Source organism: Ictidomys tridecemlineatus, chromosome 8, assembly GCF_052094955.1.
Source record: "Ictidomys tridecemlineatus isolate mIctTri1 chromosome 8, mIctTri1.hap1, whole genome shotgun sequence".
Lineage (NCBI taxonomy): Eukaryota > Metazoa > Chordata > Mammalia > Rodentia > Sciuridae > Ictidomys > Ictidomys tridecemlineatus.
This window is the reverse complement of record NC_135484.1, coordinates 108,666,941-108,683,626: the sequence shown is the minus strand read 5'-3', so window position 1 is coordinate 108,683,626 and position 16,686 is coordinate 108,666,941. Positions and strand designations below refer to the sequence as shown.

The window sequence follows — 16,686 nt, the reverse complement described above, 5'->3', positions numbered from 1 at the left end:
GAACTTGATTTCTGCACCGGCCACGGGGCCACCTGTCTAGCCGGGTAGCTGTGGCCGCGTGGTTAGGGACCGGGTGGGTGAGGCGGCTGCTCCCAGAGCGAGCACTAGGCCTCCCAGGGGAGCCTGGATGGCGGAGGCCGAATTCCGGTTCGGGCGGGGCTGGCTAAGTCGCTCCGGGTGTCCCCCGCTTGCAAAAGCGGTTGCTGGTTGCAGGAGTTGATTTCTGCACCCGCCGCGGGGCTACCTGTAGAGCCGAGCCGGGTAGCTGTGGCCGCGTGGTTAGGAACCGGGCGGGTGAGGCGGCTCCTCCCAGAGCGAGAGCTAATCCTCCCGGGGGAGCCGCTTGCGGGAGCAGCTGATGGCTGCGGGACTAGACCTCTGTGCCCGCGTGGCCGTCCAAGATCCACTTCTCTGGGCAAACTGTCACTTCCAATAAACCTACCAGTTCACGGCAGCTCTCTTCTTAAGGGAATTATGCTAGAAGTTCCTCCGTAGGTAGGCTGCCGCTGTTCTGATGGGTCTTTCTTATCCCGTTAAAGTGGAGACGTTGGAATCGCTGCTTCCTCGCCGGCCGCCATGTTGGATCCTCAATATCGCCATTTTGATAATGTTAGTTCTGCCTATCCATGAACAGGGTATATTTTTCCATCTTCTAAGATCTTCTACTTCTCTCTTTAGGGTTCTGTAGTTTTCATTGTATAAATCTTTCACCTCTTTTGTTAGGTTGATTCCCAAGTATTTTTTTTTTTTTTTGAGGATATTGTGAATGGAGTGTTTTTCCTCATTTCCATTTCAGAAGTTTTGTCGCTGATATACAGAAATGCCTTTGATTTATGCGTGTTGATTTTATATCCTGCCACTTTGCTGAATTCATTTATTAGTTCTAGTAGTTTCTTTGTAGATCCTTTTGGGTCTTCTAGGTATAGAATCATGTCGTTCGCAAATACTGATAATTTAAGTTCTTCTTTTCCTATTTTTATGCCTTTAATTTCTTTTGTCTGTCTAATTGCTCTGGCTAGTATTTCAAGGACTAAATTAAATAGAAGTGGTGAGAGAGGGCATCCCTGTCTTGTTCCAGATTTTAGAGGGAATGCCTTCAACTTTTCTCCATTCAGAATGGTGCTAGCCTGAGGCTTAGCATAGATAGCTTTTACAATGTCAAGGTGAGTTCCTGTTATCCCAAGTTTTTCTAATGTTTTGAACATAAAGGGATGCTGTACTTTGTCGAATGCTTTCTCTGCGTCTATCGAGATGATCATATGGTTCTTTAAGTCTACTGATGTGGTGAATAACATTTATTGATTTCCGTATATTGAACCATCCTTGGATCCCAGGGATGAATCCTACTTGATCATGGTGCACAATTTTTTTGATGTGTTTTTGAATCTGATTCATCAGAATTTTATTGAGGATTTTTGCATCTAGGTTCATTAGAGATATTGGTCTGTAGTTTTCTTTCTTTGAGGTGTCTTTGTCTAGTTTCGGAATCAGGCTGATGTTGGCCTCGTAGAATGAATTTGGAAGAGCTCCCTCTTTTTCTATTTCCTGAAGTAACTTGAAAAGTATTGGTGTTAATTCTTCTTTAAAGGTTTTGTAAAACTCCGCTGTATACCCATCCAGTCCTGGGCTTTTCTTGGTTGGTAGTCTTTTGATTGCTTCTTTAATTTCATTCATTGATATTGGTCTGTTCAAATTGTGTGTATCCTCCTGACTCAGACTGGGCAAATCATTTCACTTAAGAAATTTATCGATGTCTTCACTATCTTCTATTTTATTGGAATATAGGTTTTCAAAATAATTTCCAATTGTCTTCTGTATTTCTGTAGCATCTGTTGTGATATTGCCTTTTTCATCCTGTATGTTAGTAATTTGAGTTCTCTCTCTTCTTCTCTTCGTTAGCATGGCTAAAGGTCTGTCGATCTTATTTATTTTTTCGAAGAACCAACTTTTAGTTTCGTTAATTTTTTCAATAGTTTTTTTTGTTTCAATTTCATTGATTTCTGCTCTGATTTTAATTATTTCTTGCCTTCTGCTACATTTGCTGTTGTTTTGCTCTTCCTTTTCTAGGGCTTTGAGATGAAGTGTGAGCTCATTTATTTGTTGTTTTTTTTCTTTTTTTGAGGAATGACCTCCAGGTGATGAATTTCCCTCTTAAAACTGCTTTCATTGTGTCCCATAGATTCCGATATGTTTGTCTGCATTTTCATTTATCTCTAAGAATTTTTTTATTTCCTCCTTTATGTCTTCTGTAACCCATTGATCATTCAGTAACATATTGTTCATTTTCCATGTGATGTAGGATTTTTCCTTCCTTCTTTTATCATTGATTTCCAGTTTCATTCCATTATGATCAGATAAAATGCATGGTATTATCTCCACCCCTTTATATTTACTGAGGGTTGCCCTATGGCATAATATATGGTCTATTTTTGAGAAGGATCAATGTGCTGCTGAGAAAAAAGTATATCCATTTGATGATGGTTGATATATTTTATATATGTCAGTTAAGTCTAGGTTATTGATTGTGGTATTGAGTTCTATAGTTTCTTTATTCAACTTTTGTTTGGAGGATCTGTCCAATGGTGAGAGAGGTGTGTTGAAGTCACCCATAATTATTGTGTTGTGGTCTATTTGATTCTTGAACTTGAGGAGAATTTGTTTTATGAATGTCGCAGCACCATTATTTGGTGCATAAATATTGATAATTGTTATGTCTTGTTGGTGAATGGTTCCTTTTAACAGTATATAATGTCCTTCCTTATCCCTTTTGATTAACTTAGTCTTGATGTCGATTTTATTCGATATGAGGATGGCCACCCCTGCTTGCTTATGAGGACCGTGTGCGTGGTATATTTTTTTCCCATCCTTTCACCTTCAGCCTGTGTATGTCTTTTCCAATCAGATGTGTCTCCTGGAGGCAGCATATTGTTGGATTTGTTTTTTTAATCCATGATACCAGCCTATGTCGCTTTACTGGAGAGTTTAAACCATTAACATTTAGAGTTACTATTGATATATGGTTTGTACTTCCAGCCATGTTTGATTATTTATCCTTTTTAAAAAAAATTTAGTTTGTTTCTCCATGATTATCTTTCCCCTCGCCCTCTGTCTTTACCGAGGCACTTCCCACTGATGGTTTTGGTTATTGTTTTTCATTTCTTCCTCGTGTAGTATTTTGCTCAAAATGCTTTGCAATGCTAGTTTTCTGGCTGCAAATTCTTTTAACTTTTGTTTATCATGAAAGATTTTTATTTCGTTGTCATACCTGAAGCTTAATTTTGCTGGATACAGAATTCTTGGTTGGCATCCATTGTCTTTCAGTGTTTGAAATACATTGTTCCATGACCTTCTTGCTTTCAGCGTCTGTGATGAAAAATCCGTTGTTAACCTTATTGGTTTACCCCTGAATGTAATCTGCCTCCTTTCTCTTGTAGCTTTTAATATTTTCTCTTTGTTCTGTATATTGGATATCTTCATAACAATGTGTCTTGGTGTTCGTCTACTGTGATTTTGTGTGCTCGGTGTCCTGTATGCATCTTCAGTTTGTATATCTGTTTCTTTTTTTATTTCTGGAAAGTTTTCTGTAATTATTTCATTCAGCAGGTTACTCATTCCCTTAGTTTGAATCTCTGTACCTTATTCTATCCCGATGACTCGTAAGTTTGGTTTTTTTATGTTATCCCATAACTCTTGGATGTTTTTCTCGTGATTTTTTACCAGCCTTTCTGAGTTGGCTAGACTCTTTTCAAGATGATTTAATTTGTCTTCATTATCTGACGTTCTGGCTTCTACTTGCTCCACTCTGTTAGTGATACTCTCAATTGAGTTTTTAATTTGGTTTATCGTTTTCTTCATTTCTAGAATTATTGTTTGATTATTTTTTATAATCTCTACCTCTTGATAAAGATGCTTATCTCCTTCTTTTATCTGTTTATGTAATTCATTCTCAATGTGTTCTTTCACTTCTTGAATTTGCTGTCTCGTATCCTCTTTAAGGTTCCATTCCGTCTGTGTAAGGTGTTCCTTGAGTTCTTTATATGACCATTTTTCTGATGACTCTAGGTCCTCCTGAATATTTAGGCGTCCTGCATTGTTTGTACTCCTTTTCTTCCTTGCTTTTTCAAGCTGCTCATGTTACTTCTTGTTCTGTTGACTGCTGAGTTACTGTTTACTCCTATAAATTTATTTGATGCTTGGGAGGAAAGGTATTAGAAGGGAAGGGAAGAAGTCACTAAAGAGAATGAGAGTAAGCAGGTAGAATTCAAGGAAGGGGGAATAAGAAAATTGAAAAGACAAAAGAAGAAAAAAAATAGGAAATAAAAAAGAAAAAAAATTTTTTTAAATAATAAAAAAAATTAAAATTAAAATTAGAAGAAAAAAATTGAAAAAAAATTAAAAAACAACAAGAAAGAAAAATGAAAGGAAAAACCCAAATCAAAAAAAGAGAAAAAAAAACCAAACCTAATAAATGCAGTCTTAGAGTTTGAATCACTTCTCTTCCAGTAGGTGGCGCTGTGCCCACCAGGCCAAGTTTCTGCTGTCAATACGCGGGAACCAATCTCTGTGCAGCAGCTCCTCCTCCCAGACTGGGCCAGTCTCCAATCCTGAGTGCCTAGGGCGTCCTCTTGTGTCTAGTCACTTCCCCACTTTTCCTCTAGCCAGGCCCCTCTCATGGGTGCCGCTCACCACAATTCTTGCTACACACCAGGTCTGCTGCTACCGGGAGCCCTGTTTTCATGACCGACTGGGCACACTCTCCCTGTTTGCCATTCCCTCAGACCCTAAGTCCCTAAGTTTGTAGAGCTTGGGGCTGAGAATCCTCAGCCAATTTTACTTGCCCTCCAGTAGCCATGCCCCCGGTAGCTGGTGCAAGAGACCTCAGTTGTCAGCACTGGTGGGAGTGGTAGCCAGGAGTTCTGCACCGCAGTCCGCGCCCCGTCTGATTCCCTCCGTCTGGCTGTCGCGCTCACGGGAGTGCTGGGAGGGGCCCTTAAGGTTTCCCCGATGTATGCAGAGGGAAGGCTAGGGAATTACACACCTGTGGCCGCAGGTTTCAATGAAGTTATCTCCTCCGCCGTAGTCTGGTGACGTCAGTTCTCTGCCATGGTGGTATCTCTTGCAAATGGCGAAAGTTCGTTTCCCTTTGCCGGGTGACCAATGCAACGGGTGGGTCCTTACTGTCTCTCCCAAGCCCTGTTTCAAACCTGTGGCCACTACCTATGAAGGCTGGGTTGGCATTTACCTCCGTAGGATCCGAAGGGCTGACCAGTTGTTTCAGCCGGATGGATTAGTGCTGAGTCACAGTTGTTTGTCTGCGGGAAGCAGGCGAACGGGAGCTTGAATTCAGCCAATCCGGGCTCAGTGTGTGTTCTGAGAGGCCCAATCTGTTCGCCCCAGATCTACGTCAGCTCAGCATTGCCTAGTGATCCTGAGCAAACAGAATTTAGATTGTTTACGACTCCCTATGCCCGCACAGCTGAAGAGGTCAGAGACTTGATCTCTCGGCGCCCGCTGCCATGTTGGAATCCCCGGTGTTACTTTAATAGCATTGTTCTACCAATAAGGCTAAACATCTTTTCATGTGTTTATTGACCATTTATAATTAGTCATACTTGTGTACATTTTTCTTCGCAGTAGTTCATCCCCATCTTATTGTTCCATAATTATTTTTATATATTAGAGATATGATTCTTACTCTATTAAATACATTGCAAGTACTTTGTCCCTATCACTTCATTTTTTATTTTTTTTAACTTTGGTGGTGTTTCTCACAAGTGTTTTAAATATCTTTCTGTCTTATTCAGCTTCTGGGTTTTATATCCTGCTTAGGAAGGCTCTTTAAATTCCAGTATTGTGCCTGCTTTTTTTTTTTTATTTTAATAGAATTTATCACAAATATCTTTACATATCAGAATACAGAGGGGCTGGGGATGTGGCTCAAGCGCTAGCGCACTTGCCTGGCACACATGCAGCCTGGGTTTGATCCTCAGCACCACATACAAACAAAGATGTTGTATCCACTAAGAACTAAAAAATAAATATTAAAAAATTCTCTCTCTCTCTCTCTCTCTCTCAAAAAAAAAAAAAAAACAGAAATTAACATCACTTTTAATGGTGTTCAGTTGTTTAGAAATGTTGTCATTTATGTAACCTGTCCCCTGTTGTCAGGCTTTTCCATTGTTGGTGCTACATATCCATCACATCCACTTGTCTATTCAGGATGAATTCAAAGTGGAGGTAGTAAATAAAATAGATGCACATTAGAATTTGGATTGAGAATTCCAATTTAAGTTTCAACTTAACACCCATCAGAAGGATATCAGAGATTTGGTTCTTATCCTAACATCTGAGACTCATGAATTGGCATATGACTTCAATATAAATATTATAAGGGTTTTTTTTTTTTTTTCCCCTAGAAAACCTGGATTAACAGGACGAGGCATGTACGAACTGAAACCAGAATGCACCAAAGAGTTCAACTTGTATTTCTATCACTTTTCAAGGGCAGAGCAGTCCAAGGTAACTGGGAAATTTTAAAGTATGCGGGGTCCAGGCACAATTGTGTTTGTTCCTAGCTATTCAGGAGGCTGAGGCAAAAGGATCAAAAGTTTAAGGCCAACCTTGGCAACTTAGCAAGACCCTGTCTCAACATAAAAATAGGTAGGGATGTAGCTGATTGGTAAAGCATCTCTAAGTTCAATCCTCAGTACCCAAAAATAAATAAAATAAAAGTATAATGAGAAGGGCTTGGATTTTTATCCTTTAAAAATCTTTTACTGCTTTCACAGATTGAAAAAATAATTTTCTTCATTTTTATTGTAGAAATTTAGAAAATATGAAAAAGGTATAAATACAGAAAAAAAATACAAATTGCATAGACTATCACTGCTTAACATTTTGGATATCCCTGCCCTCGGGATTTTATGCATAGATTATAAGATCTATATGTATATATAATCTTATATATGCCCATACATATTGGATTTTGAAGACAAATTTTCAACCTGCATTATAATTACTTAACCCATTTTACACACATTTCAGAATTGGTTCTACTAAAAATGCTTTTCCATGGAGATTTATACAGTTTTCCTAATCACTTTTAAGTAAATTTTGCCTTTTAGTAGTCTCCTTATACTTTTCCTTTTATAATAAGTGGCATTATACAAAACAAGTGTTTTGGTTTTGATTTTGGTACTGGGGATTGAACCCAGAAGCGCTTAACAACTGAGCCACATCCCCTACCCTTTTTTATATTTTATTTAGAGACAGGGTCTTGCTGAATTGCTGAGGCTGTATTTGAACTCACGATCCTCATGCTTCAGCCTCTCAAAATGCTGGGGTTACACGGGTGAACCACTGCACCCGTCAAAAACCTAGTGTTTAATATTATCATATAGCCTAAATTTGAGTTTGGTTTGTACATATTTCCCTTGCATTTTAATGCAACAAAGAAGTCATTTGGGGCAGCTTTTAGAGGGGAAAAAGTTAACTCTGACATCAGTTTGGGAGGAACTGCAACACTAATGATAAAAAAAATCTTCTGAGGGACTGAGGATATTGCCTTGCATGCACAAGGCCCTGGGTTCGATCCCCAGCACCACAAAAGAAAAAAAAAAAATCTTCTAAACCAGAAGATAATAGAGACTGAATTACATTACTGTTTAGGGTATTAAATTATTTTGTATTATAAATGCCATCTAAATAACTTTCATTTTTACTAGGCAGAAGAAGCTCAGCGGAAATTGAAAAGACAAAATAGAGAGGATACAGGTATTTTTAATCTTTCCAAAAATCTCATGTTGATCTCTTCTGCTTGCTGAAGTTTATTTTCTAACTATGATGATTGTCCTTGGCAGACATGAAAGATTTAAATGTAAGCTTTCCAAGTGAACTTCCTCTTAATTAATCAAAGGAATAATAAATAAATATTAACATAAAGATAGTCTGTATTAAGTCACTTAGGGGTTAATGGTTTTTTCTCAAATTTTGAGGCATTTCTAGGGAAAAGAATTGTTTTTCTTTGTACTGCTATCTATGCAACCTTTTTTGTACATTGGACTAACTTTGAGAAGGTGAAATATAGTTTTAAGATGTGTGTTGTGCTGGGGATGTGGCTCAGTAGTAAGGTGTTTGCCTAGCATGCACAAGGCTCTGAGCTCCATCACCAGTACCAGAAAAAAAATTTTTTTCTAAAGAGAGATGTGTTAATGAATACTCTTCAAATGAAGATTATCAAAAATATCTGTTTCTAAAAACATGTTCTACAAAAGAAACCATAATAACTTTATTTTCAGCACTTCCACCTCCAGTTTTGCCTCCATTCTGCCCTTTATTTGCAAGTCTAGTTAACATTTTGCAGTCAGATGTCATGTTGTGCATCATGGGAACAATACTACAGTGGGCTGTGGAGCATAATGGATATGCCTGGTCAGAGTCGATGCTACAAAGGGTATGTTTGAAGACATTTCTTATATATAAATGTATATATATATATATATACAAACACACGTATATAGTGTTTTGTAGTGAGAAACCAAAGTATTCTTGTCATTATCTATACACAGAAAAATTAGGACAAAATGTACTGTATTAACTTAATTCTTAATATCATATTATTATTCCTTTTGTGTATGGCTGTGAAAATTTGTGCCTGGTAGATATATTTGGTCAATATATCTCTCCATAATTGGTCCTGGCCTCTGCATACACAGTCTCTGATATTGGTATAACGTGTTAGGTTTTATGTATATTAAAAAAAAACTTGATTTCCTCAGTATCCATATTTTTTATATTTTTTTTTAGTTGTAGTTGGACATAATATCTTTATTTATTTATTTTTATGTGGTGCTGAGGGTCGAACCAAGGGCCTCACATGTGCCAAGCGAGTGCTCTACTGCTGAGCCATTACCCAGCTCAGTATTCATATTTTATAATCGAAGAAATTGAAATTTGGAGACTTTTATTTCTATAACTAAAACCTGGGATTTCTTGAACCTTGTTTAAATTAACTTTATAGTGGTAATGTAAGTCATTCTTACATTATCTCCTAGAATTCACACAATACCCTGTTAACAGGTACTGCTTTTTACATTGTATGGATAAGGAAGCCAAGTTTCAGTGAGGTTCATTTAATTTCTCACTACTCATCTAGTGATGACAACAAAACAGTTATTCAGTTTACAGAAATAAAGTGCTATGCTAGGCACTTTACATACAGAATTTATAATACTCAGGCCTCTAAAGAAGCAGTTTGTTCCTAGGTTAAACATGATGAGACCATTCAGGGTCTCCTTGAGAGAGAAGAAGACTTGAAAGCAGAAAAGCCAAGAATTTAACTACCATTCCTTTAATTGTCTGAACAGGCTTAAGTATCTCATTGGCTAAAGTGTATGAATACTTAAGCAATCCCATTTATAAACATGTATTTAAAACAGTAAAAGCTGGGAGCTGTGTTGTAGTAGAGATTAGTACTGTGTGAGCAAAAGATTGTGGGAAATGAAGGAGTGAAGAGCAATGAACAGTATTCACTTCATATATGCACTTATGTCATTCAGGCTAATCTAGTTCTTCCAAGTCTCTCATAACAAGTACACTCTGTGGAGAGAAAAACGGACCTCACACATATATCTCCTTTAAAAAAAACTAGTGAGCAGAACAGGAGCAGTAAATTATATACAAGTTCAATGTACTTATATGTTTTCTTTAAGTCTCTTAAGGAATCTTTGTCAGATTATGCAAGAACCACAAACATTTTAGTAAACTGTGTAACAGTAGAGATAAAAATATGACTCTTTGATGATTAATATAGACACCTTCAGCTCTGTAATTATTTGGCCAATGATTATCACAAGATATTTTTTTTTTAAGACTGAAGTGTAGGTATGGAACAAAACTGAACATTATGTATTACTTGAATTGCTTGGCCATAGTTGATAGTAATTTTAGCTTGCCCTAATATTTTAACTCTAAAATAGAAAATTTCATTTCCTTACTGAGAATTTTTTTATTATAAAATGAATCTCAGTCTTTGAATTCAATAAAAAATAATATTTAGAATTGTTTCTTATTGCATTTAATCTTTAATAACTTGATTTAACTTTTCAATCATGAGTTAATTATTTTTGTTATATAAAATAAGAATATATACTTGATTATTTTACTAAAAAGTTAACAAAACATTTTATTTGAGGTGTTACATTTAATTGGAATGGCACTACAAGAAGAAAAACAACATTTAGAGAATGTCATGGAAGAGCATGTAGTAACATTTACCTTCACTCAGAAGATTTCAAGTATGTATACACTTTTTAACTGAACTATCTCAAAATGTAAGTGATTTCAAATAATCACTTATAACTTCTTTTATTTGATTATGTAAGTTCTATTTAGGTAATGCTGAATTCAAATATTTGAGGCCACATATATTCATCTTTGTGTTAAAGGTATCATATTAGATCTTAATATAAAAATACTTGGGGCCTACACATACTTGAGATGCATAAATTTTAATTAATAAACAGTAAAAAATATTCAGGAGTTCTCAGGTTGAAACTGGTATAGCACATACATTTATCTTTAGGAAATAGATGTGTGTGGTGGGGGGCGGGGGTTGGTTGAATTTTTCTTTTTTTTTCCTCCAGTACTGGGGACAAAACCCTAGAGGCGCTCTACCACTGAGCCATACTCCTGATTCTTCTTCTTTTTTATTTTGAAACTGGGTGTAAGTTGCCCTGACTCTCTTCAAACTTAAATCCTCCTGCCTCAGCCTCCATAGTAGAAGGAATTGCAGGATTTCATTTTAAATTTTTTTAGTTATTTTACAAAAACATAAGATTGTGTAATGTTGAAAATAAAATTAGCTGTAGAGGATTGGATTGTAATTTTATGCAAAGTAATTGTTTCTTTTTATTTTTTTCTAAGAAGGCCAGGAAAATATTTTTCATTTTTATTTTAAAACTTTCGGAAATGTGAGACAAGTTGAAAGAGAGTTGTACAATAAACACCCACATACCTACCACCTAGACTCAGTTATTAATATTCAGGGATATTCATGTTTATTTTTGTGTACCTTTGAACCATTTGTTGTAGACATCATATTTAACCTCTTAAAAATAAGCTTTTATTAATTTTTAGAATAAGCATTTGGTCTAATAATTACCTGTTACGGGTGACAACTTAATCTTTACAGTTTGTGTGGGTTTTTTAAAAAATATGACTTGTACATTTTTATTTATTCAGTGTGTTACAGTTATTATTATTGTTCCTTTTGATACTCAGATCATGCCACTTTTGGTCAATAGGAGTTCACACAGTTTCTGTGTCCCTTTCACCTACTCTGTTAGTGTTTTTACATCACCCTGCTTTCTGGTGCCAGAGTTGACAGGCTCAGCTTGTGCTTGCCTTGCCCAGACCCGCAATCAGCCATGTGCTAAATGTTTATAAATGAATTTATGGTCTTGTGATGGGATTTATGAATTCCTGAATTGAAAAGGATTGTTTCTATAACTTTATTCAGTGCCATTTCTTCCTAAATGATAAGGACTGTGAGAATACTATCCTCTACTACTGAGGACAGAGGAGGAAGTGGTCCTCTTTACTGCTAGATCTCTAGTTTGCCTTCTTGCCTTCATCAAGTAAATGAAAGCAAGAGGAGAAACTGCCTGTTGCCACTGAAGACTGTCTTTGTGGGTGCCAGCCTTTCCCTACTCCTTTTTTTCTCTTGATATTCTTCCCATGGATTAATGTTGAACCTCCTGTTTTCTTTGTCTCTAATGCTTTTACTTTAGAATAACCGCAAAGGCAGCTCCCTGATTTCATTTACTCATCATTAAATATCAAGTTCACCCTTTCCCCTTCTTTCTTTTTTAAAACAATCATCATTTTCTCTTATTCTTTTTAAATATTTCTTTTAAATAAGACACACAATATATATTTATTTGTTTTAAAAAAACAACGAATCCTCTCATCTAGAGTCAGATTCCTAAAGCACAACCACAGAATTTTAGATCTGGAAGAATATTCAAGATCACATGGTTCAATCCCTTCTCCTCTTAGGAAAGAAGAATGTTTTGCCAGAATGTCAGCACTTAAATCAAGAAAATCAATAATTTGACATTTCTGACTACAAACTAAATTAGCTAATATTGGATTAAAGGTACTCTTGAATATGGTCTTGACTTTTATTTTCTTCAAATACAGAAGCAATTAATTTTTAAGGAAAAATTTTATTTTATTTTGAATATACCTTTTATTAAAGAAAAGGTTCAAGTAAATAGATATATTTATACATATGTGCACCCCTATAACCCTAATTCATTTTCTTAGACTTATAAAATCTCAAACCAGATTTTTTTGGTGAATTTTCATTTAAAATTGCTAGAAGCTATGTTAATAATTTTGTGTAAGAAGTGAATTATGATTGCTTGATGAACTCTAATCTTAGACATATATGTCACATTCTCAAGAAGTATTAATAATCTCTATAAGTATTAATAATCTATTAAGTAAGGCTGTAATTAAATGATAAGTAACAGATAATGTTAAGCACCTACATTCATCTTCTTGTAGACAGGACTAAGCTCTGTAAATTGTCAGCTAGTGTTATTTTGCCTTTTATTTTTTCTGTCTTAGAACCTGGTGAAGCACCAAACAATTCTCCAAGCATCTTAGCTATGCTGGAGACACTACAAAATGCCCCCTACCTGGAAGTCCACAAAGATATGATTAGGTGGATTTTAAAGGTAATATCTTTTAAACTGCTCTGTTTGTGAGAAACATTAAATATTTGTTATTTGTGTACTGTGATAATATTTCATAATTTCAGGGTAACTGATACTATTTTTTTGTCTTAGACTTTTAATGCTATTAAGAAGATAAGAGAGAGTTCATCTACCAGTCCTGTGGCAGAGACAGAAGGAACTATAATGGAAGAGGTAAAAAAAGTACATGCCTGCAGGCATGGTGGTACACGCTTGTAATCCCAGGAGGCTGAGGCAGGAGAATCATGAGTTCAGAGCCAGCCCCAGCAAAAGCAATGTGCCAAGTAACTCAGCGAGACCCTATCTCTAAATAAAATAGAAAATATGGCTGGGGATGTGGCTCCGTGGCTGAGTACCCCTGGATTTGATCCCCAGAACCCCTCTGCCCAAAAAAGAAAAGTAAATGCCTTGCATGAGTCCCTGTGTTCAGTCTCCAGCACTACAAAAAGAAAAAGTAAAGTGTGATAATACAGACAAATTGTAGCAAGTTTAGTATGAGCAAATTAAATTCATCTGCAGTTAGTTGATATTATTCACAAACATTAAATTCCAAGAAATGTTCCACAAATACATTTATTTGTGTGGCAATTTTTTTTGGAGGGGTGGTTATTTTGTTTTTGTTTTTGTTTTTTTTTAAATATTAGGCTGTTTGAAGATCTCTTCTTTGGGCTAAGCAAGATTGTAGAATAGTTTTGAATATTGATACTAAATATACATCTCTGCTTTGGGAAATAAAATGTTCATTTTGCATCTGATGGTCTAATTGAATGAATTATAATTTCAGAGTTCAAGAGACAAAGACAAAGCTGAGAGGAAAAGAAAGGCTGAGATTGCCAGACTGCGTAGAGAAAAAATCATGGCCCAGATGTCTGAGATGCAGCGACACTTTATTGATGAGAACAAAGAGCTCTTTCAGCAGACATTAGAACTGGATTCCTCTACCTCTGCTGTTCTTGATAATAGGTAAAGAAAGTAATCACAATTTCTTAAATGTCTTGACTAGAGTAGTTTTCAATTAGGGTCAAGTGTTTCTTTTTTTTTCTTTAGGAGTATATTTTTAGTCCTAAGTAATTTAGTAGAATTGTTAGTTAAGTTTTGTGCCATCCACCTAAAGAAATTAATCTTAGAAATCTTTGACTATAGACACCTAAAGTATTTTCCACATGAGACCCTCAACATTCATGAAAGAATACACTTACTCCTTCCCTCTGCCCTATCTAGAGTTCATCTCTTCCTCCCATGCTTCCCCTCCCAACCCCACTATGAATAGCCTCCTTGTATCAGAGAAAACATTTGGCATTTGGTGTCTTGTGATTGGCTAACTTCACTTAGCATTGTATTCTCCAACTTCATCCATTTACTTGCAAATGTCATGATTTTATTCTCTTTTATTGCGAAGGTATATTCCATTGTGTATAAATACCACATTTTCTTTATTCATTCATCTACTGACAGGCATCTAGGTTGGTTCCACAGTTTAGCTATTGTGAATTGTGCTACAATTAACATTGATGTGACTGTGTCCCTGTAGTATGCTGTTTTTAAGTCCTTTGTGTATAGACCAAGGAGTGGGATAGCTGGGTCAAATGGTGGTTTTATTCCAAGTTTTCCAAGGAATCTCCAAACTGCTTTCCATATTGGCTACACCATTTTGTAGTCCCACCAGCAGTGTAAGAGTGTGCCCTTATTTCTTCATATATTTGTTGGTTGATTATATATCATCTTCTGAGAAGTGTCTGTTCAGTTCATTGGCCCATTTATTGATTGGGTTATTTGGTTTTTTGGTGCATAGCTTTTTGAGTTCTTTATATACCCTAGAGATTAGCATTCTATCTGATGTGCAAATGGAAAAAATTTGCTCCCAAGCTTTAGGCACTCTATTTACCTCAGTTATTGTTTCTTTTGCTGAGAAGAAGCTTTTTAGTTTGAATTCATCCCATTTATTAATTCTTGATTTTAATTCTTATGCTATAGGAATCCTATTAAGGAAGTAGAGACCTAATCCAATATGATGGAGATTGGGTCCTACTTTTTCTTCTATTAGACACAGGGTCTCTTGTTTAATTCCTAGGCCTTTGATCCACTTTAAATTGAGTTTTGTGCATGGTGAGAGAGAGGGGTTTAATTTTCATTTTATTGCATATGGATTTCCAGTTCTCCCAGCACTATTTGTTGAAGAGGCTATCTTTTCTCCAATGTATGTTTTTGGCACCTTTGTCTAATATAACTGTAATTATGTGGGTTAGTCTCTGTGCCCTCTATTCTAAGGAGATGGTTTTAGTATATTTTATAAAAGATTCCTGACTGTTCAAGTCATTAAATATCTGTATTCCTAGAGCTTGTGCTCTCTAGTCTGTGGTATTGCTGCCACTCTCACAATTGCTTGGGTATGGACTGTGCCACAACCTCTTTTGGACCCACTTTAGTGCCAGAGACTGGACCACAGGCACCTTGGAGTTTTCTGGAGAACAGAACCTCTGAATGGAGTCTTCCTGGGAAGCTTTGCCAATTTGCAACATCTGGACAATGTTCCTCATTAACACCTGTCAGTGAGCATAGTCATGACATTATTTCACTGTAGTGGCAAGGACTCAGCTCCAAAATTATATGGAAAAAACACCTGGATTCCAGTTTTTTCAGAGCTTCAAGACAACCAGAAGTACCTGTTCTTGGGCCTTTAGGCAAGATTACCCTACCCATTTAGCTATGATGATGCCCTTAAGGACCCTGCACCCATAACTCTTCCTCCATCAGACATAGGCAGTATCTCCTAGAAGTCGATGATTCCAGAGCACAAGTATCAGCACGTTGCCAAGGAGGAGGAAGGAGAGGTCAGTGTAACCTTCCTGCCATGACCCCATCAACAGTCACTGATAGTATGGACAAGGTCCCAGAGTTACCCATGTTATCATGAATTCTCTGATTACAAAACAGACCCAGGCAGGACTGAGAGACGCTAGCTATACACCCCATAAGGGCCTTACTACCAAGGAGGCCAAGTACCTCTGAGTATTGCAAGCATTTCACAAACTAAAGCTAAAGAGTGGAAAAATAACAAAAGCAGCCTGCATCAGCCTAATCCATTCCAAGCAACACCCCTCACTCTTTCCGTAAGCAGAGGCCCAGAGGCTGGTCTTCTGGTTCCTCTGTATCCTTACCTCGTCCAAATCCTAGCACCATAGATCCAGGAAAGAACAGAAACTCGTCAGATAAATGTTGACTTTTTGGACCATGACCTCTTCAGAAGTCTGATTCTGGAGGTTTTGCCATCCATGCCTGAAAAGGAGCCCAAAAGCCCTCTCCCGTGGAGTTGATTTGTGCACAGGTCACCTGAATGGCTGAAGATCCAGCAACCATCAAGCTACCCAAGATGGATGTCCCAGTGATAGAAAGGAAGAAACAACTGCCATGGACCCATAATCTCAAACTGCATGACTTGAATGTGCTCACACCCATTGGATTTTAGAGTACTTTCTATCCCAGGAACTCAGGATAGAGGGTTTCTTGTTCTTTATCCTCCTTTTGCCTTGGCTATAACATAGGAATGGTATATTTTAAAAAAAAAAGCTGGGCACAGTGGCACATGCCTGGAATCCCAGTGGCTCCAGAGGCTTGAGACAGGAGGATTGCAAGTTCAAAGCAGCCTCAGCAACAGCAAGGCACTGAGCAACTCACTGAGACCTTGTCTCCAAATAAAATAGGCTGGGATGTGGCTCAGTGGTTGAGTGCCCCTGAGTTTAATCCCTGGTTACCCGCCCACCCCACCCACCCATCCTCACCCCCCACCCCCCACCCCCCGCAAAAAAAAAAAAAAAAAAACACTCTCAAACTGAGGCTAAAAGTAGACACAAATTAATTCTGAGAAACATCAGTGCAAAGCTTGTCCTTGAGTGGAAGAAACCGTTTTGTAGTGTTTTAAAGTCAG

General features: G+C 37.1%; 1 protein-coding gene and 1 pseudogene across 4 annotated transcripts in view; both read left to right on the top strand.

Moving 5' to 3' along the window:
* The window catches only part of Ubr2 (ubiquitin protein ligase E3 component n-recognin 2), a 141,721-nt gene that overhangs the window by 90,368 nt on the left and 34,667 nt on the right, over positions 1-16,686 (top strand). For all 4 annotated transcript variants that reach the window (XM_040282678.2, XM_005318681.5, XM_005318682.5 and 1 more), the window contains 7 exons: positions 6,417-6,519; positions 7,725-7,773; positions 8,298-8,452; positions 10,193-10,295; positions 12,634-12,743; positions 12,855-12,935; positions 13,546-13,724. In XM_040282678.2, coding sequence (XP_040138612.1) covers positions 6,417-6,519; positions 7,725-7,773; positions 8,298-8,452; positions 10,193-10,295; positions 12,634-12,743; positions 12,855-12,935; positions 13,546-13,724 — 780 coding nt within the window. The remainder of the gene's footprint in view (positions 1-6,416; positions 6,520-7,724; positions 7,774-8,297; positions 8,453-10,192; positions 10,296-12,633; positions 12,744-12,854; positions 12,936-13,545; positions 13,725-16,686) is intronic.
* LOC101962156 (putative monooxygenase p33MONOX pseudogene) lies at positions 15,457-16,549 on the top strand (annotated as a pseudogene).